At 45.3% G+C, this 15,198-nt stretch overlaps 1 protein-coding gene across 11 annotated transcripts in view; it reads left to right on the top strand.

Annotated features, from left to right (window-relative positions):
- Positions 1-15,198, top strand: part of LOC134226251 (nephrin) — a 1,334,188-nt gene that overhangs the window by 931,153 nt on the left and 387,837 nt on the right. For all 11 annotated transcript variants that reach the window (XM_062706895.1, XM_062706896.1, XM_062706904.1 and 8 more), the window contains one exon: positions 9,766-9,927. In XM_062706895.1, coding sequence (XP_062562879.1) covers positions 9,766-9,927 — 162 coding nt within the window. The remainder of the gene's footprint in view (positions 1-9,765; positions 9,928-15,198) is intronic.

Here is a 15,198-nt window from a genome sequence, read left to right as displayed (position 1 = left end):
CTCACGCTCGTTTGTAAGAAGGTTCCCGTTTATGTCTCTACACATATCGGGCTGTGGCACGTGGCCCTTACGTGAACGGTTTAACTTCTCATAGAACTTTCGTGCGTTATTAGCGCGGTACAGTTCCTCCGTCTCTCCACGGTCTCGATGTTCCTGCTGGCGCTTTTTCCTCCAAAAAATCGATTTTTGTCTGTTCTGCGTTCTTCTCCTCAACTAACTGCTCACATTCGCCGTCATACCAGTCGTTTCTCTGATCCGGGGGCACCGTGCCAAGTGCAGCGGTTGCGGCGCTTCCAATGGCGGATCGAATATCTATCCAGGCATCTTCAAGAGATGCTGCGCCTAGCTGCTCTTCCGTTGGGAGTGCCACTTCCAGCTGCACCCATGTACATTTTTTTTTTTTTTTTATTTAGTCTACATCTATACAGATAACACTGAATCAACAATTTGACGCCACAATACACGGTTCGAGGCCGCATCTCTCCATCCTCGAATACGCCCCACGCTCGCCAAGTCGTTCTGCACCTGGTCTGCCCATCTCGCTCGCTGCGCTCCACGTCGTCTCGTACCTGCCGGATCGGAAGCGAACACCATCTTTGCAGGGTTGCTGTCCGGCATTCTTGCAACATGCCCTGCCCATCGTACCCTTCCGGCTTTAGCTACCTTCTGGATACTGGGTTCGCCGTAGAGCTGGGCGAGCTCATGGTTCATTCTTCGCCGCCACACACCGTCTTCTTGTACACCGCCAAAGATGGTCCTAAGCACCCGTCTCTCGAATACTCCGAGTGCTTGCAAGTCCTCCTCGAGCATTGTCCATGTTTCATGTCCGTAGAGGACAACCGGTCTTATAAGCGTCTTGTACATGACACATTTGGTGCGGTGGCGAATCTTTTTCGACCGCAGTTTCTTCTGGAGCCCGTAGTAGGCCCGACTTCCACAGATGATGCGCCTTCGTATTTCACGACTAACGTTGTTGTCAGCCGTTAGCAAGGATCCGAGGTAGACGAATTCCTCGATCACCTCGAAGGTATCCCCGTCTATCGTAACACTGCTTCCCAGGCGGACCCTGTCGCGCTCGATTCCACCCACAAGCATGTACTTTGTCTTTGACGCATTCACCACCAGTCCAACTTTTGTTGCTTCACGTTTCAGGCGGGTGTACAGTTCTGCCACCTTTGCAAATGTTCGGCCGACAATGTCCATGTCATCCGCGAAGCAAATAAATTGACTGGATCTGTTGAAAATCGTTCCCCGGCTGTTACACCCGGCTCTCCGCATGACACCTTCTAGCGCAATGTTGAACAACAGGCACGAAAGTCCATCACCTTGTCTTAGTCCCCGGCGCGATTCGAACGAACTGGAGTGTTCGCCCGAGATCTTCACACAGTTTTGCACACCATCCACCGTTGCTTTGATCAGTCTGGTAAGCTTTCCAGCGAAGCTGTTCTCGTCCATAATTTTCCATAGCTCTACGCGGTCTATACTGTAGTATGCCGCCTTGAAATCAACGAACAGATGGTGCGTTGGGACCTGATATTCACGGCACCCATGTACATGTGGCATTTATTAAGTTGGATCCAATTCTCACCCACCCACTATTGTGTTCTGAGCACCTTCTAGGGTACATGGGGACAACGTTAAGGATCTCCATCTTTGGCTTGAGCCCAAGTCTGATTCCCATCGACTTTGTTTATTTCTCTGTTAGGGTTTCGCTGCCAGGCGATCCTGGGTCTGCCTCTGCTGCGATGTCCTGCCGAATTCCAGCGCTTGCTTGCAGATTTCGTCTCTGCTCTTACGTTGTCTACGCCCATTCACACTGTGGAGTTGCCGTTGATATTGGATCGTCGATGGGGCTCAGTATTCGGGATCCAGTTGTGAACCCACCAGGCCCGAGCTGTAAAACATAGACATCGGGTGATGAATACTTGCAAATCTATGTGATTTCTGCCAATACGCACCAAGTCTCACTGGTGTATAACATCACAGATTTCATGCTAAAGTTGAGAATTCGAGGTTTGTTGCATTGCCTGGACAGATTGGATTTCCATGTTCTATGTTGATTTTGGTCCGCCGTCCGACGTTGGCTGGCTTTGGTTTCGAGTTGGAGTTGGAGTTTGTTGAGTGGGAGCATACGACAGTATCATCACCTCGTTCGATTGCTTTTTGGAGGTAGACTGCTAGAGAGGTCCATTATTTGGTCGACTAGGATGGGAAACAGAGCAACAGAGGTATGGCAACAGAGGTATAATACATGCACCCTTGTCTCACTCTTGTACTCACTCACGATTCCGTGGTCAATCAGTACCAAATGGAAGGACTTTTGAAATTGAATGACCTGCTCCAGCATGATGCAAAGCGTGACAGAATAGTTCTCACAAGATCGTCCGAGGCAGAATCCTGCCTGCTGCCGTCGGAGAATTGTCAACCCTTCTCTATATCTGAATTAGAAGAGGTTGTCATGTTGAAGAAGTTGTTGTAAGTTGTCGAGTCAACGTTTCAGCTGATCAGCTGGATCGATGAGTGACCGACAAGTCGCGTCTTTATCTATCATCCACGGATTTGTCCATGCTCCATTCAGGCGTCGTGAAGTATCGAAGAGGAAATGAATATCGCCGGTTGTTGCGGGTTTTCTACCATCGTCGGCCGGGGAGTCCTCCTGCGCCCGCTTCTCATGTCTGCAGGCAGCAGCATTTGACTTACTTCCCAGACCCGATCTTAGTTGGCAGGACTAGTATTAAGTTCCTCTGGAAATTGTTCAGCTGAAAACGGAGACGATACCTTCTTGAGTCCGTAATAAACGCAACGATGACATCGCTTTTAACTATCATCTTCTAATTGGCGACAAAGCATTGCTCGAATTCAGCGATGTCAGGAGAGGCTCGCGTGACTAATTAAAATAGACCGTCCAGAAGATCCAGCTGTGAAGAAATCGTTCGTTGAAGATCTTAGGACTTAACTCGGATAGTGGATGTTCTGGAAGGTGGCAGCGTAGAAGATAAGGGGGCAGCGAAAAGAATGTATTACAGATGTCACCCGACGGAAAATTGAGGAGCGTAGAGAAGTAAACGGTGAGAAAAGTGAAGAATCATAGAAATAAAGTAGAGTCCGTCAACGGTATGTATTCCTGTGGGAGTTGGGCGCTACTGCAGACAGAACAGGCGGGCATGGGTGGACTTACTGACCGTGACCGATGAAGAAAGGATGGCTGCAGCAACCGAAGGTTATTGCTCTTTGGCTTGTACAGCTGAAGTGTTGGTTCGCTAACTTCGAACAGCGTCTTCAAGTCTCCAGCCAGTGTTCTCCAAAAACTATGACGACGTTTATGCTGAGTGGGTTCAGAGGCTTTTTTTGCGGCGTCTCACCATCGAAGTCAGCAGGACCAGGTGGTTGAGTGTCAACGGGAACAACCCACCAAACTGTGCAGTAGTCGGACGATCGGAGGATTTAAATATCTTGACAGTCTGATATCAGCAGATAGCGAAATTGGGATCGATATGGAACCATGAGCTGGGGATAACTTTGCGAGTTATTGAAATATTTGGAAACCCAATCTGATTGATCCACGCACCAAAGTTCGAGTGTACCACTCGATCTTGAAACGTGTTGAGTATATAGACAAAAATAACGCAGATGATGTTTAAAATTTACAATTCGGACGACCATTCAGCTGGATTTCGTGTGCCGAGCATCATAAAAGCCATCAAATACCAATAACAATATGTAGATGTTTGGAAGCATTGGTGTAAATGGGTAGGCCATATATTTCAAGGGAGCTTAGACGGAATCTGTAAGCAAGAGTCCCCTTAATATGCGTGACATGATAGGATATAGAATATTTATGCAGATTAATATATATGCTGTTATTTTCATTTGAAATACTCTTGGTGACAAATGTATGGTCTTTAAATGACATATTTCGTACCAAGATAAAAACAGTGATGCACATGTTCAAAATTTTAAAAAAAATTAAAAAGGGCAGAAAAAAAAATTTTTTTTCGCCCTCTCGATTTTTTTGAAAAATTGAAGGGGGGTGACATAAAATAAATTTAATATTTGTATCGGCCTAATTAAACTTACCAATTATATTCCAATAAAACGATTTTATTTTAAACTGCTGCATTTTTGTACAAATTCAAACCATGTCGTTTGAAACGCGCAACCCCGAGGACAAAATGTAAACAAACAGCTGTGAAACTGACAGAAGAATCGAGTATCTATTAACGTAAGCCCTATTCTCGTTTCCGCTCAAATGAAAGTTTATGAAATGTATTTTTTTTTTTCCGAAATTGTCGTGTAACAAGTTGATGATATGCATACAAGATATGTTTATTCCATAGTTCACTTGGTGGGCACATGTGACATTGTGCATTATGGAACCAAATCACTATTTTCTATTTACGGTACATGAATGACGCATCCAAGAAATTCCTGCACTAAAGTCTTAAGGTCCACATTAGTAACTAACAATCTACCAGATTGTTTCGAACATGGTATACCCCCTTTATGATACGTAGAATAGAATGCGTTCTCGTCATAGCTTCTTGATAGTCCAAGAAATCTCTGGAACTAGGTCATAAGGTTTACATGAGCACCAAAAGATCGATCGAAATGTTTTAAATTTGGTACAAGCCCTTTGTGGTACATAGAATAGAAAGGGTTCCCATCATAGGTTCTTGGTAGTTCAAGAAATACCTGGAATAAGGCCTTAAGATCTACATGATTGTTTCAATTATAGTTGCCGAGTAGACATGAGTGCTTATATCCAGGGATTTCTTGGATGACCAAGAGTCTAAACTGTGAGCTAATTCTATTCTCAGTATCGCAAATGGCATGTACCATATTTAAAACATTCCGATTGACCTTCGATTGATAGTGTAGACATCATCGCCTAATTCCTGGAATTTCTTGGACGATTCTCTCTATCGTTGATACATTCTATTCTAGACATAAAACGAGCATGTACAATATCCAAAATCTACAGTCCTTACTCCAGGAACTTTTCGGATGACCGATGATAAGAAAAAGCATGTACCAAATCTATAACAATGCACTCAATATTAAGCTACGTGTGCATGGGCTTGTTCGAAAAAAAATTTGGATAGCAAAGATCGTGAGATGTAATCTTTTTCTATTTATTGTATCACAAATAAACATGTAGATACAATGCTTAAAACCACCCAATTTATCTGTGAATAATCGTGTAGAGCTGAAGGTTTTACTTAAGGGATATTTTGGATGACCAAGAACCGCTGACATTGACACATTCTATTATACACATCCAAAAGGGCATGTAGCATATTTTATACAGTTTGATTGGTCTTTAGTTACGCGTGCTGATCTTAATGCCTAACTCCGGGTATTTCGTAAGGGAAACCGAGAATATGTTCTTTTTTTTCATTCTATTCTACACATAATTAAAACAGTTTGATTGGTCTTCAGTTACGCGTGCAGATCTGAAAGTCATTGATACGGCTGAATTTGCCAAAAGCTTTCTCTGTCAGACCTTTTGTCATATTTTGTACACTAAATCATAGTTTAAAAACAGAGAGTCGTGAAAATATTTGGACATGTGGTATATCTTTATGAGACATTTCCGCATTAATAGAAACCATAACCATAAAGACCAGGACTACACTCACCTCGTTCAAATTGCTCGTTTTTAGTAATGCGCTGACCAATTTGGCAATTGTTGGCAAATTAAAGTCATAAAAGGACCGGAAAATAGTCTCAAATTCAAATCAGTGTTCACTCACATACTGTTTCTCATATGCAAATTAATTTAGTAAGGAAAATACAGAGATGGATTTCAACTTCTTTGGTAGTGCAGGAAAATAACAGGCAACATTTTTAAATTCCTAAACTGTCTAATTAAAATATCTATAATCTGTGACTTATTTAATGCTATTCAAAGTTATCTTAACTATAATCTTAACATTGTTTTTTTTCGCTGTCACTCAAGAACTGTATTGCCACTTTTAGCGAACTATACCCAATGAGAATTTTCAATTTCACCGAAACAATATAAGAATAGTGCATTTATTTGCGCGGTTTTCGATTTGAACCGTTTCCGATTCTCACTTACCCACCATACCTGTACGACAATTCTGCGAAACCAATCAACTATCAAAACATCGACTAGGTTGGCCAATCGCTCTCGCTCGTATCCATAAAATCATCCGTCAGCAATTGATTTAACTTCAGGACCATTCCGTTTATGTACCAAAAAAGAGATATGTGTACACTGCCTCTCAGCTAGACATATTGCTTTCAGACGGCGTTGAATTATATTTCGAAGAACTTGAAATGGAATTAATCGATTTTCTCAAATTCTGAAAATTGCAATGAAGAGTATTTACATTAGTTAAATATAATCTGTAATCAAATTGCATGTTTATTGTTGATATAAGGATCTGCTCGTCAGTTCAATATTACTAATATCGAACATAATATGCGCAGATAATCTCAAACGATTTTACCGCAACTGAAGCATCATTCATGTGGGTCTCTAATCAGCCTTGTGTGCAAAGGCGTAGGATTCCAAATCCGGGGATAGCGAGCTCGATTCTCAGTCCGGTCTGGGAAACATTCTCGACTTCCTGGGCATAATGTATCCATTGTACTTGCAACACAATGTACATACTCATGCAATGGCGGGAAATGCTAATAGATTACTAAGTTGAAAATCAAGCCAAGTTCTGGTTGGAATGTAGAGCCATAGAAGAAGAAGAAAAAGAAGCATCATTCTCTGTCAATTAACCCAGTTTCGATCATATTGCCTACATAATTATCCGAACCACAGCGATTTGTAGATTGTTCGATGTTCCAGGAACATCCATTAATTCAACAAAGCCTATATGAATTACATCATCTGAAACGAGACTTACATCTCAAATCACAAGTCGCAGCTCGTCGTGAATGTCTGCTGTGCTCAACTTCATTGGAAATGCCAAAGGAATTAAATGCAATAAACTTGTTCCATTGCCGTTGCCCCACCCCTCAAACCGGGCTAAGGAGAGGAGTCAAACTTCCACCGCCCGCCCTGTGGAAGCGGGATGAGGACGAGGATGGAATTTTTCACAATCAAGGCAACGTACCCGAGTGAAACGGTTCCACCACCAACAGTAGCAGCAGCAGTACCAGCAGCAAAAAAGCAAAAATGGACGAGCAAGAGCGTAAAAGATTAAGCACGATGTTTATTGCATGTTAAATCTAAATAATTAAAACAATAATTCAGTCGTCGCAAAGATCGAGAGGGAGACACAGTGAAGCTCGTCACATGCGGTATGATGGGGGAGAGGCGGGCAGTCATTATCTGTGTGCGAAAAGAATACAGTTGAAGCTTATCTATGCTCCACTACGTGATGGGGAGGGACGCGTGGCGAGGCGTGGAGTACGCCCCGTCGGGGGCAGGGGGTATTGTGCAAAAGAATTTTCTTTATGGATGAGATAAAATTTGCAGCAATAAAAAAAGAATAAATTATCTTTACCCGGATTAAATCGTCAAAAATGCTGTGGTGTTTGCTGTTTCATATTCTTTGTTTTATCTTTAGTATGAAAAATTGATTTTTGAGAGTTGGTTCGCGCGAAATATTTAAGAAGGAATCAAATCAAATAACATTATATGTTCAAAAAATGGTTTTGTACTGGCTACATAAAATGCAGGTGGAAAGATCATGTGCCAAAAGTCATTCGCCTGAAAGTCACTAGGTCGAACAAACCATTAGACCGGAAGTCATTTGGCCGAATAGGTCATATAGCCGAATTATAAATTGAAAGTTTTCCTGCTAATTGCATGCATACGTAATTTGTGTGGCCGAGATCCTTTCCTACGTTTACCGAATCGAGAATGATATCTGATTTCATAATCATTTTCAGTAATTATTGCAAACCGACACATTTAATTGATTGAGTTTGCATAAGCGTAATGATCCGGTTTCCTTTTTTTTCCGAACTGACCCTTGTTGTAGCTGTTAATTCGATTCTTCATTAACATCATTCTCTAGTTGCAAAACAAAATCCAAAGCAAATACATCAACCTCGTATTCGCTCATTGGCTTCACTTTCCACCATTGGAGCTGATTTCAATTAGCCAACCGACCAACTTCCGCCTGTTGCTGTTTTAGCTGAGCTTTTTCACTTGACCCATCGAAGCGCCGCCGCAGCAGAGGTACATTACACGAGCATTTTTCTTCTCCATCGGGAATCATGTACAACTTCCTTGCATGACTAAAAAATGGCTGCTAAAAAGTGGTAAAATACCGTACCACCCAACCACCCGGAAAAAAGCGAACAAAAAAAAGAGCCCGAATGGAAACTTTCGAAATTGAATTTTAACACACTTCAGCCCTTCGCTTCTTGCTTATTCGGAGCAACTCATTTTCGAGTATCCTTTCTTTTTTTCCTGCAGGAAGAGTACACAGTAGCATCTATAACTTCGTTCGTATATTTCAAAATTAATTATGATTAGGAATGTGTTGTAATAAATGTAAATGTGAATGTGGACCTGAAGGCGTACACTCTTTAACCCAAGCCCTAAACTCTGTTAAATTCTTCATTCAACTGAAATATCAACGGTCACACTAATTGTATGTCATGACAGGGCTGACAATAGTCATTCTCGTCGTATGAAGAAAGCGAAAAAAAATTAGTCTTCGTCATAACATTGCACGACGCAACACCTATTCGTTTTCTTCGCGCCGCATGCGTACCACGACGATAGTCGCGCAGCCAAAAGTTATGACGATTTTCGTCGTCACTTCTTCACACAATTGATTGCACGCCATTATAGACGGACCGGTTAAAAACATAATAGCGTCTCAAATAAACAAATAGTAGGAAATTTGGTAACATAAATGTATCGATAACATTTATAACGCTTTCATACGTTGCTTCAAATTCATTATTACAAAGAATTAGTAAAAATCTTCGCATGGCAGCTGCCGCTTGAAGAATAACGGTATGAAGTCTTCGTTCTTCGATGTCGTCAGGACGATTTGGTTACACGACGAAAGCTAACGTCGTGTGCGTCATTGACGATGTGTAGAGTAGCAATGAAGACAATGCAACTCGTCGCTACTGTGGCATTTCGTACTATGACGATGACGATTGTCAGCCCTGGTCATGAAATCATTTTTATTTCTATTTTAAACCAATTCTAATAGATACTCTAATGTTAACTACATAAAAGCTTTACGTGTATTCTACTTTGACGCGGTTTTTCCCCACTGTGCTGCATGGCGCTACAGATAAGAATGTATGTCGGTAGCCATTTGGTCGGCAAGGACCGGTACTTCTTATTGACCATGGAGGGTCCTTGTCCGCCTTTTCGTACCGCACACACACACACGGCGATGGGACCGAGGAGGCTGCAACAACTGAGTGAAACCGGAAAGAGCTACTAACTACCAGCCAAAGTGCAATTACTGTGTGAATAATAAAGTTGTACTTGCTCGAGTTGGGACCGCTGCTGCTGTTCTGTGGCTGTTTCGGAAATTTCCCTCTGTGCGAGTTGTTTTTTTTTCTCCTCCACCGAGTCATCGGCACACGAAAGGCAAGAGTTTTCACACCTTTCGCCCGGTCGTTTCCGCTTCCGTGCCGGGGCCGAGTTCCACCCCGAACTTTCCGATGTGTACTTTTCGTGCTTCATTATGCATGCTAATGTGGCAAGTTGTCCAAGCGAGCGACCAAGAGAGCGGAAAATTTACTTCGAATTAAATTTCTATCGGAAAACTTGGCACTAATCTTCTTTTCTTGTCTCGTTTCCAGTGATACCAGTGCTGCTCGTCGGCAGCACCAGCAGTCAGCAGCAAAAGTTTCGGATGTTGCCCAAGGACCTCCAGGTGCTGGAAGGTTCCGAGGCGCTGCTGCGATGCGAAATCAACAACCTGGCCGGTGCGGTCCAGTGGACCAAGGACGGATTTGCGCTGGGTGAGTATCGAACGGGATAAGGGGAGGGGGGGGTGGTTGGGCGATTGGGAGGGATAACGTTCACGTCTTATGCATTTTTAACAAAAGTTGTAATACAGTTCAGCCAGAGAAAAAAATATTCTGTATCATCAGGAAACTTTATATCAAAAATGGGTTCAAACTACAAATAACGACCTATGATTGAGCTTTATAGAAGACTGCAGAGCAGCCTAATTTAATTTGTCAGAAAACACATTCAAATTATAAGTCAGCGTTTCTGGCTTAACTGCATTATTCAGCCTTATCCATTAAGTTCGGTTCTACGAGATAGATGATTGAGGTAAATTGATGTACCTAAAAAAATCGAATTAGGGCTAATATTTAGGATTTCATCCGCAGTTCATCTGTAATGTCTTAGCAGGAACTAAATTTCCGCATTCCGCTTTCATCGCTTCCGACATACCTTCATACCTTGCATACCTTCTCGAAATCCGTTCAGAGTACCTTCCGAAATCCATTTGAAGCCCTTTTCAAATTTCTATTCAAAGTCCTTGCGGATTTCGTTTTAAGTCTTTCTCGTATTCTGTTTGAAATCTCTTAAGGACTCGGTGTGTAATCCCTTTAGGATTTTGTTTGACTATCATCCCGGACTTAAGTGAGGCTCGCAAAAGGATTCCGTCTTAAGTTCCTTACATAATCTGTCTTCTATCCTTAATATATTCAGTTAGAAAACCCATATTTATTCCGTTAGAAATATCTTCAGGATTCCATTTGAATGCCTTTATGAATTCCGCTTCGGAATTCGTTTATAATCACTTCCAAATTCCTTTTGGAATCTTACCAGAATTCCACGTTTGGAATCTCTTCAGGATTCCGTTTGATTTCCCATTTAGGATTATCCCGGATTCAGATCAGAACCCTTTCGGTATACCGATTGGAATCCCTTTCGGATTCCGTTAAAGTTTCTGCGGGTTTTTATTTCAAATCCCTTTCGTAAAACATCCTTCTCGGATCCCGAAAAAAATCCTAAGAAATTCCGTTGGGAATCCCTTCCGGATTGATTCCGTTGAGAATCTCTTCCGGATTGATTCCGTTGCGAATCCCTTCCGGATTGATTCCGTTGGGAATCCCTTCTGGGTTGATTCCGTTGGGAATCCCTTCCGGATTCCGTTGGGAATCCCTTCCGGATTTCGTTGGGAACCCCTTCCGGATTCCGTTGGGAATCCCTTCCGGATTCCGTTGGGAATCCCTTCCGGATTCCGTTGGGAATCCCTTCCGGATTCCGTTGGGAATCCCTTCCGGATTCCGTTGGGAATCCCTTCCGGATTCCGCTGGGAATCCCTTCCGGATTCCGTTGGGAATCCCTTCCGGATTCCGTTGGGAATCCCTTCCGGATTCCGTTGGGAATCCCTTCCGGATTCCGTTGGGAATCCCTTCCGGATTCCGTTGGGAATCCTTCCGGATTCCGCTGGGAATCCTTCCGGATTCCGTTGGGAATCCTTCCGGATTCCGTTGGGAATCCTTCCGGATTCCGTTGGGAATCCTTCCGGATTCCGTTGGAATCCTTCCGGATTCCGTTGGGAATCCTTCCGGATTCCGTTGGGAATCCTTCCGGATTCCGTTGGGAATCCTTCCGGATTCCGTTGGGAATCCTTCCGGATTCCGTTGGGAATCCTTCCGGATTCCGTTGGGAATCCTTCCGGATTCCGTTGGGAATCCTTCCGGATTCCGTTGGGAATCCTTCCGGATTCCGTTGGGAATCCTTCCGGATTCCGTTGGGAATCCTTCCGGATTCCGTTGGGAATCCTTCCGGATTCCGTTGGGAATCCTTCCGGATTCCGTTGGAATCCTTCCGGATTCCGTTGGGAATCCTTCCGGATTCCGTTGGGAATCCTTCCGGATTCCGTTGGGAATCCTTCCGGATTCCGTTGGGAATCCTTCCGGATTCCGTTGGGAATCCTTCCGGATTCCGTTGGAATCCTTCCGGATTCCGTTGGGAATCCTTCCGGATTCCGTTGGGAATCCTTCCGGATTCCGTTGGGAATCCTTCCGGATTCCGTTGGGAATCCTTCCGGATTCCGTTGGGAATCCTTCCGGATTCCGTTGGGAATCCTTCCGGATTCCGTTGGGAATCCTTCCGGATTCCGTTGGGAATCCTTCCGGATTCCGTTGGGAATCCTTCCGGATTCCGTTGGGAATCCTTCCGGATTCCGTTGGGAATCCTTCCGGATTCCGTTGGGAATCCTTCCGGATTCCGTTGGGAATCCTTCCGGATTCCGTTGGAATCCTTCCGGATTCCGTTGAATCCTTCCGGATTCCGTTGGGAATCCTTCCGAGTTCCGTTGGGAATCCTTCCGGATTCCGTTGGGAATCCTTCCGGATTCCGTTGGGAATCCTTCCGATTCCGTTGGGAATCCTTCCGATTCCGTTGGGAATCCCTTCCGGATTCCGTTGGGAATCCTTCCGGATTCCGTTGGGAATCCTTCCGGATTCCGTTGGGAATCCTTCCGGATTCCGTTGGGAATCCTCTCAGGATTCCGTTGGGAATCCTCTCAAGATTCCGTTGGGAATCCTCCCAGGATTCTGTTGGGAATCCTCCCAGGATTCCGTTGGGAATCCCTTCCGGATTCCGTTGGGAATCCCTTCCGGATTCCGTTGGGAATCCCTTCCGGATTCCGTTGGAAATCCCTTCCGGATTCCGTTGGGAATCCCTTCCGGATTCCGGTAGGAATCCCTTCCGGATTCCGGTAGGAATCCCTTCCGGATTCCGGTAGGAATCCCTTCCGGATTCCGGTAGGAATCCCTTCCGGATTCCGGTAAGAATCCCTTCCGGATTCCGGTGGGATTCCCTTCCGGATTCCGGTAAATTCCCTTCCGGATTCCGGTGTGAATCCTTTCTGGATTCCGATCAGATTGCCTTCCGGATTCCGGTGGGATTGCCGGATTCCGTTGGGAATCCCTTCCGGATTCCGTTGGGAATCCCTTCCGGATTCCGTTGGGAATCCCTTCCGGATTCCGTTGGGAATCCCTTCCGGATTCCGTTGGGAATCCCTTCCGGATTCCGTTGGGAATCCCTTCTGGATTCCGTTGGGAATCCCTTCCGGATTCCGTTGGGAATCCCTTCCGGAATTCCGTTGGGAATTCCTTCCGGATTCCGTTGGGAATCCCTTCCGGATTCCGTTGGGAATCCCTTCTGGATTCCGTTGGGAATTCCTTCCGGATTCCGTTGGGAATCTTTTCCGGATATCGTTGAGAATTCCTTCCGGATTCCGTTGGGAATCCCTTCCAGATTCTGTTGGGAATCCCTTCCGGATTCCGTTTAGAATCCCTTCCGTATTCCGTTGGGAATCCCGGATTCCGGATTCCGTTGGGAAACCCTTCTTAATTCTGTTGGGAAACCTCTCTTGATTCAGTTGGGAATCCCTTCTGGATTCTGTTGAGAATCCCTACCGGATTTCGTTGGAAATCACTTCCGGATTTCGTTGGGAATCCCTTCCGGATTCCGTTGGGAATCCTTCGCAGATTTCGTTGGGAATCCCTTCCGGATTCCGTTAGGAGTCCCTTCCGGATTCCGTTAGGAATCCCTTCCGGATTCCGTTAGGAATCCCTTCCGGATTCCGTTAGGAATCCCTTCCGGATTCCGTTAGGAATCCCTTCCGGATTCCGTTAGGAATCCCTTCCGGATTCCGTTAGGAATCCCTTCCGGATTCCGTTGCGAATCTCTTCCGGATTCCGTTGGGAATCCTTCCGGATTCCGTTGGGAATCCTTCCGGATTCCGTTGGGAATCCTTCCGGATTCCGTTGGGAATCCTTCCGGATTCCGTTGGGAATCCTTCCGGATTCCGTTGGAATCCTTCCGGATTCCGTTGGAATCCTTCCGGATTCCGTTGGGAATCCTTCCGGATTCCGTTGGGAATCCTTCCGGATTCCGTTGGGAATCCTTCCGGATTCCGTTGGGAATCCTTCCGGATTCCGTTGGGAATCCTTCCGGATTCCGTTGGGAATCCTTCCGGATTCCGTTGGGAATCCTTCCGGATTCCGTTGGAATCCCTTCCGGATTCCGTTGGGAATCCTTCCGGATTCCGTTGGGAATCCTTCCGGATTCCGTTGGGAATCCTTCCGGATTCCGTTGGGAATCCTTCCGGATTCCGTTGGAATCCTTCCGGATTCCGTTGGGAATCCTTCCGGATTCCGTTGGGAATCCTTCCGGATTCCGTTGGGAATCCTTCCGGATTCCGTTGGGAATCCTTCCGGATTCCGTTGGGAATCCTTCCGGATTCCGTTGGGAATCCTTCCGGATTCCGTTGGGAATCCTTCCGGATTCCGTTGGGAATCCTTCCGGATTCCGTTGGGAATCCTTCCGGATTCCGTTGGAATCCTTCCGGATTCCGTTGGGAATCCTTCCGGATTCCGTTGGGAATCCTTCCGGATTCCGTTGGGAATCCTTCCGGATTCCGTTAGGGAATCCTTCCGATTCCGTTGGGAATCCTTCCGATTCCGTTGGGAATCCTTCCGGATTCCGTTGGGAATCCTTCCGGATTCCGTTGGGAATCCTTCCGGATTCCGTTGGGAATCCTTCCGGATTCCGTTGGGAATCCTTCCGGATTCCGTTGGGAATCCTTCCGGATTCCGTTGGGAATCCTTCCGGATTCCGTTGGAATTCCTTCCGGATTCCATTGGGAATCCTTCCGGAATCCGTTGAATCCTTCCGGATTCCGTTGGGAATCCTTCCGGATTCCGTTGGGAATCCTTCCGGATTCCGTTGGGAATCCTTCCGGATTCCGTTGGGAATCCTTCCGGATTCCGTTGGGAATCCCTTCCGGATTCCGTTGGGAATCCCTTCCGGATTCCGTTGGGAATCCCTTCCGGATTCCGTTGGGAATCCCTTCCGGATTCCGTTGGGAATCCCTTCCGGATTCCGTTGGGAATCCCTTCCGGATTCCGTTGGGAATCCCTTCCGGATTCCGTTGGGAAACCCTTCTTAATTCTGTTGGGAAACCCTTCTTGATTCAGTTGGGAATCCCTTCTGGATTCTGTTGGGAATCCCTACCGGATTTTGTTGGAAATCACTTCCGGATTTCGTTGGGAATCTCATCCGGATTCCGTTGGGAATCCTTCGCAGATTTCGTTGGGAATCCCTTCCGAATTCCGTTGGGAATCCCTTCCGGATTCCGTTGGGAATGCCTTCCGGACTCCGTTGGGATCCCTTACGGATTCCGTTGGGAATCTCTTTCAAATTCCGTTGGGCATTCTCTCCGGATTTTATCTGGAGTTCATTCCGGTTTTCGTTCG

Source organism: Armigeres subalbatus, chromosome 3 (assembly GCF_024139115.2).
Source record: "Armigeres subalbatus isolate Guangzhou_Male chromosome 3, GZ_Asu_2, whole genome shotgun sequence".
NCBI lineage: Eukaryota > Metazoa > Arthropoda > Insecta > Diptera > Culicidae > Armigeres > Armigeres subalbatus.
Note: the sequence above shows the minus strand (reverse complement) of the source record. Positions and strands in the feature narration are given on the sequence as shown.